The 10,816-nt window shown below is 51.0% G+C and overlaps 2 protein-coding genes across 3 annotated transcripts in view; one reads left to right on the forward strand and one right to left on the reverse strand.

The window, feature by feature from the left end:
- Positions 1 to 1,840: 1,840 nt before the first annotated feature.
- Positions 1,841 to 10,411, reverse strand: SOCS4 (suppressor of cytokine signaling 4). The gene is made up of 2 exons (XM_027906989.1): positions 10,317 to 10,411; positions 1,841 to 3,741 (listed from the first exon to the last, which is right to left on the reverse strand). Exon 2 carries the CDS (start codon positions 3,638 to 3,640, stop codon positions 2,327 to 2,329), a length of 1,314 nt encoding a protein of 437 aa, XP_027762790.1. The 5' UTR covers positions 3,641 to 3,741; positions 10,317 to 10,411; the 3' UTR covers positions 1,841 to 2,326.
- Positions 10,412 to 10,511: 100 nt separating this feature from the next.
- Positions 10,512 to 10,816, forward strand: part of WDHD1 (WD repeat and HMG-box DNA binding protein 1) — a 28,443-nt gene continuing 28,138 nt past the window's right edge. For both annotated transcript variants that reach the window (XM_027906987.1, XM_027906988.1), the window contains exon 1: positions 10,512 to 10,548. The gene's annotated coding sequence lies outside the window, so the exon portion shown is untranslated. The remainder of the gene's footprint in view (positions 10,549 to 10,816) is intronic.

The following is a 10,816-nucleotide window of genomic DNA, read 5'->3' on the forward strand; positions in this document are numbered from 1 at the left end:
AGATGGGCAGAGAGGAACCTAAGGAAGTTCAACCAGGGTCCTGCACCTGGGAAGGAATAATCCCCTGCAGCAGTCCAGGCTGGGACTGACCTGCTGGAGAAAGACCTGAAGGTCCTGGTGGACAAGTTCACCATGAACCAGCAGGGTGCCCTGGGGGCCAAGAAAACCACTGGTATCCTGGGCTGTATGGAGAAGAACGTGCCCAGCAGGTTGATGGAGGTGATCCTGCCCCTCTCCTCCACCCTGCTGAGGGCTCATCTGGAGTGTTGTGTCCAGTTCTGGGCTGCCAAGTGCAGGAAAGACAAGGAATTACTGGAGCTGGAATTACTGGAGGAGGGCTGTGAAGATGAGGAAGGGGCTGGAGCACCTCTCTGATGAAGAAAGGCTGAGGGAGCTGGGCCTGAGAAGAAACAACTGAGAGGGGAACCTGTCAATCCATACAGATAAACACCTTAAGGGCAGGTGCCAAGAGGATGGGAACAGACTCTTTCCAGCAGTACCCTGAGACAGGACAAGGAACAACAGGCCCAAACTCAAACACAGGAAGTTCCATCTGAATTTGAGGAAAAACTTCTCCACTATGAGGGTAACTGAGCCCTGGATGGAACAGGCTCAGAGAGGCTGTGGAGTCTCCTTCCCTGGAGATACTCAAACCCCACTGGATGTGATCCTGTGCATCCTGCTCGAGCAGGGGGATTGGAGTAGAGGATCTCCAGAGCTCTCTTCCGACCCCAACCATCCTGTGACAACCTCAGGCCCAGGGCCCTGCTGATTATTGACAGCACATTTGTCATTCTGCAGGCTGGGGGCTCAGTTTTGGAAGCGTTTTGGGAGGACACAAACACTCCCCGCGATCAAAGGGGAGGAAACAGGGTGGTTGTTGGAGCTACAATTACATCATCCCACACAGTCTTGGCAGGGGGGTTCAGGGCCCGGTTTTGGGGGAGGAGATGAAGCAAATCCAGGCAAAGGGGGCAGAACTGCAGGTTCCTGCTGCACCCCCAGGAGTTTCCTGCCTGAACCCGGATCCACTGGGACTCCAGTGGGATTCCACCAACAGTTCAGCAGCAGATCTGCCTATCCATGCACTGTAAGCAATGCTTTCAGGAGCATTATCCATGCAGGGTTTTCCCGTACATGGAATTTGGCAGGAAGCCACCCGACCGAACGCTTCGCCTTGCAAGAAAAATCTGCAGACTTTTTTTTTTTTTTTTTCTTTTCTAACTAACTATACTTGTTAAAAAAGCAACCCCCCTACTCACCAAGGTTACTCATCGTCACCTCAGGCTCAACCATGCGGGATGAGATCGCTTAATATGCAGATTTTTAAGGAAATATCTTCCTTCTCACCCTCCCACCCCGTGTTTTATCATTCAACCAGTGTGAAAACTGGCTCTTTCATACAATGAAATAGTAACACAGGCAAAGAGTTTCCGAGTCCAAGCCCCATCCATCATAAATAACCACATCATTATCCCTTCCAGACACTGATCAAATCCCAGTTTTATGAGCAGTTTGCTTTTTACTGCTATTATACAAAATGAAAAGCTGTTCCAGCCACCCCACAGCTCTGACAACGAGGAGCCTTCCTCTTTTTTTTTTTCTTTTCCCCAACCCAAATCTTTCCAGGACCAGTTTGTACATGTTTGTTCCTGCGCTGAGCGCTGTCCTCAACTTGAATTGTTTTTCCCTCTCCTCTGGTATTTAGTCCCCTGGTGTATTTATAGAAAGATCATATCCCCTTTCCAACTTCATTTTGCTCGGAATAGTAATGTTAGAAATAGACTGATGAATTTACTGTGCTGGGTACGGACAGACACATCCACACACACACACAGGGAGGTTAGAGCACTCATTTTAAAAGAAATGCAGAAAATACAGATGAGTCAATCTTCAGTTAACAGTGCATTATTTCAAACATGTCAGCAACACGTGTCAGCTACAATAGAAAAGACAGATCAAGTCCAAAACTGATTTTTTAGGGGTTTTCAGATCTAAGGGCTATCCATCTATAGAAATATCAGAAAGTCTACCTGGAATTCCATCAAACTCTAGTCTGGGAACAGTACCAAAAGCCCACAATGAATATAATTTCTCAAACAAGGGAGCTGGGAAGACTCAAAGTACATTTGGAGAAAAGAGCCTTAGACAGAGACTAGTTTGGGTGGTAAATAATCTGCAGGGAAAAAAAGACAAAAAAAAATAATCAAATTGCTATTAAAAAAAAAAACAACCCCAAACCTAGAAGGAAAAAAAAGACGGAACATACTATTGCCTGTTCAGAGACAATTCCTTTCGGAGACAACTCCCTTCACAAAAATATTTTCTAGCTTTGCTGCTCTGGCACGTCAATCCGCAGCACTCTAACTTTTGACTTGTAGTGATATTCCTTCAGGTACAGCTTCACCGAGGGAGGAACGGGAAGCGCATCGATCCCGTCGTACGTTGTGCAGTTGCAAATGACCGTTCTACATATGTGCTGAAGGGAGAAAGGGAAGGTCCTGTTCAGGGGAGTGGACAAAAGTGGCTCAAAGAACATACAGGAGCTCGGGTCTTTGTAGTGTTCCAGGAGCCCCGTGATGTCGGGAGAGTGGAAGACGCACGGGTCGTGGGCGTCGAAGCTGAAGTTGTGGTTCCACTGCTCGATCCGCGCGTGGAGGGAGCGGCTGTAGCGCCTGAAGCTCACGGAAAACAGATAGTCCTCCTGGGCGGAATCTCGCAGCAGAAACGTTCCCTCGGGCTTTCCCTCCAGCAGCGCCTCGGCCGCGTATTTATCCATGACCCCCCAGTAGCAGGGGTTGTTATTGATCTGGAGGAGGTCTGGGACGAGGCAGTGGACGTAATCGATCTGCGTGTGGTATTTCGGGGGCGTTTCCATCCGCAGCAGCTCGTCATCCGTCTCCCACTTGGGCTTGTTCCTTTTCCTGGAGCTCGTGCACAGGGTTACAACTTCGTCATCGGAGTCCATGTCGCTCTCCTCCCTGCTGCTCCTCGTCACCTTCCCTGTGGCCAGCTCAGGCCTCGCGTCCCCCCGGGAGGAGCCGCCGTCGGTGAAGTCGCAGGACGGGGAGGGAGAGTCCATCCCCCCGTTGGCAACCTCATCGTCCCCCCCCCGCTGATCCTCCCTCTCCCCGTGCTGGGATAAATCAGCAATTATCCACTCCTCCGCTTTCGGGCTTATGGGGGCCGTGTGCCTTTTGATCAGGTGCCAGCGGAACGCCAGCTCCGAGCGAGGGGGGAAAGGACACTTATCCAGCATCAGCTCGCTGATATGGATCTTCCTTTTGGATGGCAGGCCCGAGGCGTGCCGGCTGCTGCAGTTCTTGATGGGAAAGCACTGGCCCACAGCGTCTTGGAGCTTCTGCTTGAGGGAGCGGCCCAAAAACCTGTGGCCGCAGGACCGGTCGAGATCCAGCTCGATGGACGAGCAGCTGTATTTCCTCTCCTGGCTCCTTAAATTAGTCCCCGCTCTACCCCCAGCGCTTGCGGTTTCGGCATCAGGGCAGTGCTCGCTCTTTTTGGACCAGGAAAGCTTCTTCCCGCTCCAGACGTACCCGTCCTTCCTGTCGGCGCTCCTGCTCCGGCTGCTTTTGGGTCTCACGTCCGCGTTTTTAGCGCCGCTGTCCTTGTTTTCTGCCATCGCCGCAGCTTTCGCTTCACGAGTTGCCAGGAAGCGCCGCGTGCTCCTCGTGGGGGCTTCTCTACATGAGGAAGCTTCCTCGAGGCACTTTCTGGAAATATCTGAAGGAAAAAAAAGAAAGCACAGCTCGGTTACGCGCCGGCGATCCAACCCCGCTGCTGGACACGGGACAACAGCCACAACTGATTGCTGGCCGTGTAAAAATCAGATGGCCAAGGTGAATTCACTATAACAGCCCCAAAATACCCAGCCTGATCCCAGGAAAATCTCTATTTTAACCCTTCCTTGGGAAAATTGTCCTCCAGAACAAACCATCTTAGGCGTTTTTTGGGGGATCCACTCTGACTACGCCCTTTAGGTGTGGGCAATCCCATCGTGCCAGGGTCCATTCCAGAAGGAAACCCTTCCCAGGGGCAGGTGATAGCGCTTTGGCTGTTTATGGAGCGAATTCTGCATCTCTTCCAAAAAACCTTTCAAGAAGGAACAAAACAGAACAGAAACAACTAGGTCAGAGTACAAAGAGCTACTGTACCTAGATGATATGCCTGTTTGCTACTAATCCACAGGGTGGGATGCCAGGGATCTGTTTCTTAACTGACACTTTTGGGTCACTTTCTGGATGGGAAAAAAAAAAATAATTTATTAAATTTTATCAGTCACAGATTCCGTCAGTTTTTGAAAAGCTGTTTTCCTCCGCCTTTTCAAACGGAGCTAGGAAATTCTGAGCCCCCAAGGGATTGAAATATCTGGGGCTTTACATACTGAAAAGGATTAAAACAATCCAGCCCCTTACTAAAAGCAATTTTAAAAGGCCGTGAAAAGATGGAACTGCTTATTACTCATTAGAGAAGGAAGTTTACATTATTAAAATCAGTGTTGCTCTGAGACCTGCGCTCGCTGATTTCATTTTCTTTTGTTTCCAGAGGTGTATTGAATCCTCAGACAGAAAAGAGGTTTCCTTTTGAACGCTGCACTTTGAAAAAAAAAAAAAAAGATTAAAAAAAAAGAAGCCTCTTTTGATTACTAAGAGCAGGATTTTTTTCAAGGTACGTAGATAGCAATATGGTAAGGATGCTGTCCCCCCCTCCCCAGGCGTGGCAGGAGGCAGAAATATTTGCCATCATCATCCATCATGATATTCTACCATTCTGCGATGCTTTTGCACCAAATCCTCTGCTCCACTGGGGTTTTTTGGCTGTGGGGTTTTCTGTTGTGTCGTTTGGGGGTTTGTTTTTTTCTTTTGTTTTGTTTTGGTTTTTTTTCCCCACAACTAATTGACACGGCAAATACTAAGCAGGAAAAGAAAAGGGCATCCACTTCCTCTCTCCATTCAATCCATTCTCATCATCAGGATTAGCCAGCATGACACAACCTCTCTGCGGTCCCCCGGGGGCTGAGCAGGCTGAGTTCGAGCCTCTGCTCTCTGCAAGAGAACGAGGCAGCCGTGCCAAAAGGCTCCCAGGCAATCCGGGGGCCAAATGCAGCCCAGATGGAACTTTCACCCGGGAATTTTTTGACGTCGTGTTCCTTATTTAAAACCCGCGAACCTGAGAGCTGAGTGGGGGAGAAGGGAGGAAGGAGATGCAGAAACAGAGAGTGAGATGGGGTTAAGTATTGCAGATGTGCTGGGAAAAAATGGCACTGGAGCAGTGCAGGGGAATAGTTCCTTGCTGGTACCAAGTGGAATCATAGGTCAGGGTCAATATTCCAGCAATTACAAATCAAAGATCAAACTAAAGATTTATTTTTCCTTCTCTCAGGGTTTTGCAAATTGCTTCTCACTGACAGCATTGCAAGACGCAATGAAGGCAGAAGAAAGGCAATATTTATATTTTAGACCCAAAACGTCTTTATTTAGACCAGGATTCATTCATTGCTTCTAGAACACTGATATATTTCATCCAGGAACAGCTGAAGCGGAGCACTGAATTTTCTCCACAATTAAAAAAAAAAAAGAGGGGAAAAAGCAATCTCATTGACCCTGGTGATAATCTGAAGTAACTGAAGAAAAAAAAAAGTTATTCTAGATTTATCCTGTAATAAAAATACATTAACTCTCTATATATGGGATTTTTAATTGGGCAGAGAGACATCACTGAGGTTGCAAAGTCAAGTGCTTAAAAACTGGGATATGACAGTTTGTAATTGCTTTTGAAACCTTCAATTATCTCATCCTGCTCATCCAGCCCATATAAGGGATAAGAACACGCAGAATGGGGGCTTTTAATTAAAAACTGCAAAATAAACAAAACCCAGAGGTTGGGAAGGCCCATTATTCCCTGACTTCGGCCTTCCAGCTGAAAGAAGCTCAGGGTTTCTGAGGTTTTTTTGGAATTTCTGGGTTGCTGTTGTGTGCAGCTGCGAAGCCACCTTGTCCTTTGTACCTTTTCTCTGTCACAAATCATCAGTGGCACCTGAACCCTGAAAGTGAGGCTGGAGGAGCAGCACGTGATGCTGGAAAGCCACGCACCATTAGCCAGAGCCGCTTCCCTGGGGTTTGGAGGCTGCTGGAACCCAGGCGCCGGCTCTGCCACGTCAGAGCAGCGATTGCTAATCAGGCAGAACACCAGAGCTGTGAAAAGAGCAGGGAATAACTAAAGAGAGAAAGGGGTGTCACCCCACCAAAGCCAGGCTTGAGCTGTGTGAAGGAAGGAACGGTGGTCAGCTGGACTGAGGAGGCAAAACCTCCGATCCCAAACGTGTTACGAACATCCCCGTGCTCAAAGGAGAGCTGCCTTCCAAAACATCAGCCATAGGGTATTCAGGTACCCAAATCCCACTGTTTGGCATTACATTAAGGGATCACACCTTCAACACCCTTCCAAAGCTGTGATTGGCAGCCCCACCAATAAAATGGAAACCAAAAATAATTAAAGAGTGTCAGAAAGAAAAATGCACAAAGGGCAGGGATGCATTCAGAGCTCTATTACCACTCCAGGCTATCCATCTAAACCAGCTCTTCCTTTCACTGCAGCATCCGAGGGAAATGCCATGGACATCCATTAAGGGCCGGAGCACCGCTGCAAGAGCCGGAGAGGAGGGTGAGGATAAAAGAGGGGGAAGACGGAGTGTACTTTTCCCTACAGGGCAAGGTTAAAGGAGGGGTCCAGCCCTGTGCAGCTCTCACAAACCCCCAGTGCTGAGCTCCTTTTGGGGGATATTATTAGTGTCCTGCCTCCAAAAGCCTTCTCCTGCATGGGGACACCTCAGGCATCTCCGAAGTCGATGGATTTGACAAAACCCTTACGCTGGGAACTCTTCCCCCTGAGGAAACGGCCAAGACAAAGCCACGTGGGGGCACGAGCAGAGTTCACTTCGGGCCACAGGACCCGGCTCGTGGCCCAAGGTTACCCCAACACTGTCACAGCCACAGTCCCTGGAGACAAGCAGAGAGCTGGGTGGGTTCTGTTGGGGGGTTTGTGATGTGCCCCTTCAGCAGTTCCTCCCTCCTGTCTGCAGACAAGATGCTTCTCCTTTCAAGGGCTGATGCCTCAACACTAAGACTTCAAGCCCAGACTAAAAGCAATATCCAGTCTCTGTTTGGAGGAATAACAATATTACCTCCTAGCCAGGGATAGGCTGCAATCCACAGCTGTGATAAGGCAGAGACAGCCTCACCACATGTCTAATTAAATCAATGGCAAATACTCAATGACTCCAACAGGAGAATCAAAACCATAAGTGTAGACAGACCCTTTTTTTTATTATTATTATTTATTCAATAAATCCTTAAATACTGAACTGCTTTAACTAGATACTTATGCCCTGAGCTGCTGGATCCTCCCCTGTGGCCCAAAGCCTCCAAGTCCTCTTCATCAAGCCGCTTCCCTTTAGGTATGATGAAGGAGCAGATGGTGGGGGGTCTCCAGCCCACCCTCCTGCTTGGAGCAGGATTGCTGCCAGTGTGGGCTCAGGGAAGCCACAGAATGGCTGAAACCCCCCAAAAGGATGGAGGTCCCACCACCTCTCCAGTGCCCCCACACTGCACAACCCTTCCAGTGAAGGAAGTACTGGGAAAGTTTTCTGTCCAAGCACACAAAGCCTTGCTGTGTTAATGCCCCTAATTAAACAAAAGAAGACTCACAAAGAACAATAAATCAGTTTTGGAATTGTTACAGAAATCCATATTCTAGAGCTGATAAAATCCTGAGAGAGAAGAGCAAGCTGCAATAAACTGGAGGAGTCTTTCTTTCAACTTGCATGAAAGTTATTTTAAAACAAAATCGCTCTGGTCACAAGCTGTTTTCGCTAATTTTTGCCCAATTAGATTTTGGCCAGGAGACCGCATTTTAAAACCTGACCTTCCCAGCCTGCCGAGGAAAACAACAAATCTTAACTTATTTCGATTCAGTTTTGACTTTATTTTGATTTATGACACCACCCGAAAACACTTGACTCCAGAAGCCTTTCCAGCAAATTAAAGCAACAATCACACACACAAAAGACTTCCTAAAGGTGCCAGTGGTAACCTACAACACTTCTTCCTTGGAAACACCCTTGATTCATGCCTAGAAGCGCAGGGGGAGAGGGGCTATGCCCACCTAACCCCAACGCTGGGGCTGTTTTATTCGCAACCAGGAGGTGGAACTGAGGCTGCCCGAGCAGCAGGTGCCAAAAGGTGAGCGCTTGCTCCCGTCCCCCTCTTCAATGAGAGATGCTCGCAGCGCTTCACAAACCGCAGCAGCCTCTCGAGCACTAAATCAGCCCGAGCTTTATGGTCCATGACCAAACGCTCCGCGCTCCACCCAGAAACCGGAGAGCGGCGATTGCCGGCTGCCGCCCCGCCGCTCGCTCGCAGCCACTCACACCTATTAATCAAGCCGGCAGCAGGCTGAGCTCCCGGCCGGATTTAAAGTATAACTTTCGCGTTTCGTGCCGTGTCACTCGGGACGTGACAAAGCCGCAGGGCCCTGCGGTCCCCCTTGGCCGAGCGGCCGTGGGATCCTGCCACCCTCCCGAAAAGCCTCTCCCCCCACCGCTTTTCCCATGCCGCTCCAAGAGTTATCCCGGCAGGCAGCACCTCCAGATAGGGAATTTAGTTGTTTCTTAGCACTGAATGTAAAATGCTTTAGGTGCAGTTTGTATCAGAGCCTCCGAAAATTAAAATAATTAAGAAAAATAAACACATTTGACGCGCGTTTGTCTCCATCCCAGGCAGCGGCTTGCAGCAAGAATAGCTTGGTCTTCCCACTCATCTGATAAGTGGTTCAGCTCGGAATCATTTCTCTAGAACACATTATCCTCGCCAGAAATCACGATTTGCTGAAATATGTAGGTTACACCCATGGAAAACGTGTCTCTACACAGCTTCCACGAGATTTAATAATGAAATCTGGCCATATATACATGTTATTTTTTTTTCTTACAGAACCGTGCCTGCTTTGTAATACTGTCACTTACTCATTCATGAAAGTACCAACAGTGTGAGTGTTAGAGAGAATCACATTTCCAATATAAATAAATCACTCTGCTCACCCCAACCACCAATAACTCCGCTGCAGAGCAAAATTGAAGATAAAAGGGTTTTGCCTGGAAGCAATTTTTTTTTTTTTTCTTAGAAGCAGGAATAAACCGGGCCAGATCATTAGGGCTACATGAAAGGGAAAACAGATAACTGCTGTTTTCCTCCTTATTTCAGATATGTTGAGTTTAGCGCTTTTGAGGTGGTTTTTTTTTTTTTTTTTTTTTTTTTTTTTTTTTTTTTTTTTTTTTTTTTTTTTTTTTTTTTTTTTTAATATTTCAAGAAATCCACCACGATTCTTTCTTCCTATTTTTCAGCCAAAAAATAAACCCCAACAAACCCAGCTTGGTGATTTTCGCAGCGCAATCGCTACCTGCCTGACTGCAATTAGCCGCCAACTCCACCTCGCACACACGAGTCAGGATGGCCGCGATTCCGGAGTGAATTCCATGATGACCACAAGGATCTCCGAAGGGGTTTGACCCCGCAGCTCCCGCTGTCACGGGGGTGCTGCCTAAGGAGGATGGGGGGGAGGCGAAAGGCACTGCCCCACATTTGGGCTTTTCCTGCCCTTCCTGAGCCTCTGGAGGGGCTGCCATTGAATCCACGCAGGGATGTACGCACAGGGAACATATGTGCATTATAAACGCCGGGATATACATAGGACAGGGTGGTTTGTTTCTTTTTTCTTTTTTTTTTTTTTTTTCCCCAGAGGAAATGCAAACGCCAGCCGGGGACCGAGATCCGCCGGTGACACAGCGCGGAGCTCGGGGCCGAGTCCCCCGCGGTGGCAGCAGAGCCCGGAATGAACCCCGGCGGTGACAGGAGCCCCCGAGCCCACCGGGCGACCGGCAGGGACACGGACACCGGGCCGAGCCCCCGCGGTGACAGCGATCAGAGCCCGGCTCGAGTTCCTCCGGTGGCAGCAGAGCCCGGACCGAGCCCCCCCCCGGGGACAGAGCGCAGAGCCCGCACCGAACCCCCTCGGGGACAGGCGACCCTGGACCGAACCCCCTCGGGGACAGGAGCACCCGAGCCCCTCCGGTGACTGACAGGGGGCTCAGACCCCGGCCCGACCCCCCCCGCCGCTGACAGGACACCCCTATCCCCCCCGTACCGCGCCTGACAGGGGCTCAGCCCCGATCCCCCCGCGGTGCCAGCGCTCACACCCCTGCGCCGCCCCCCAGCCCCGCCGCCCCCGCTCCCCGCGCCCACCTCGCGGTGCTGCGATGCTGTCCCGCTGTGTGCCGGGCGTGTCCCCAGCCGGGTGCCGGCGGTGCAGCCGCGGCCCCTCAGCCCTCCGCCGCCGCCATCCCTCTGCCGGGGCCGCCCCGGCCCGGCCCGGCCCCGCCCCGGCGCTGACGGAGCGGGCCCGGCCCCGCGGCGGGCGGGGCGGCGGCGGCGGGCGCGGGAAGGCTCGAACGGGCGGCTCGGCCGGCGGGGAGCGGTGAGCGGGGATATGGGGGGGGGTATGGCCGCACCGGGACCCTGCCCGGGGCGAGGGGAGCCGGGCAGGACGGGGGGGGCCCTGCCGGGGTCTGGCGGGCGGCCCGACTCGGGCCAGTGTGGTCGAGGGACAGGCCCCGGCACCGCACGGGCCTCCGGGCCTCGGCAGCCCGGTGTCCGCATTCCCTCGGTATTCCCATCCCTGCAATGTCTTCATGGTCTCGGTGGCCCCGTGCCCTCCGTGCTGCCCCCATCCCCTATGTGGTCCC

The sequence above is a fragment of the Empidonax traillii genome, unplaced genomic scaffold (assembly GCF_003031625.1).
Source record: "Empidonax traillii isolate 1590-97213 ecotype Southwest subspecies unplaced genomic scaffold, ASM303162v1 scaffold1389:size274315, whole genome shotgun sequence".
NCBI classification, from domain to species: Eukaryota; Metazoa; Chordata; class Aves; order Passeriformes; family Tyrannidae; genus Empidonax; species Empidonax traillii.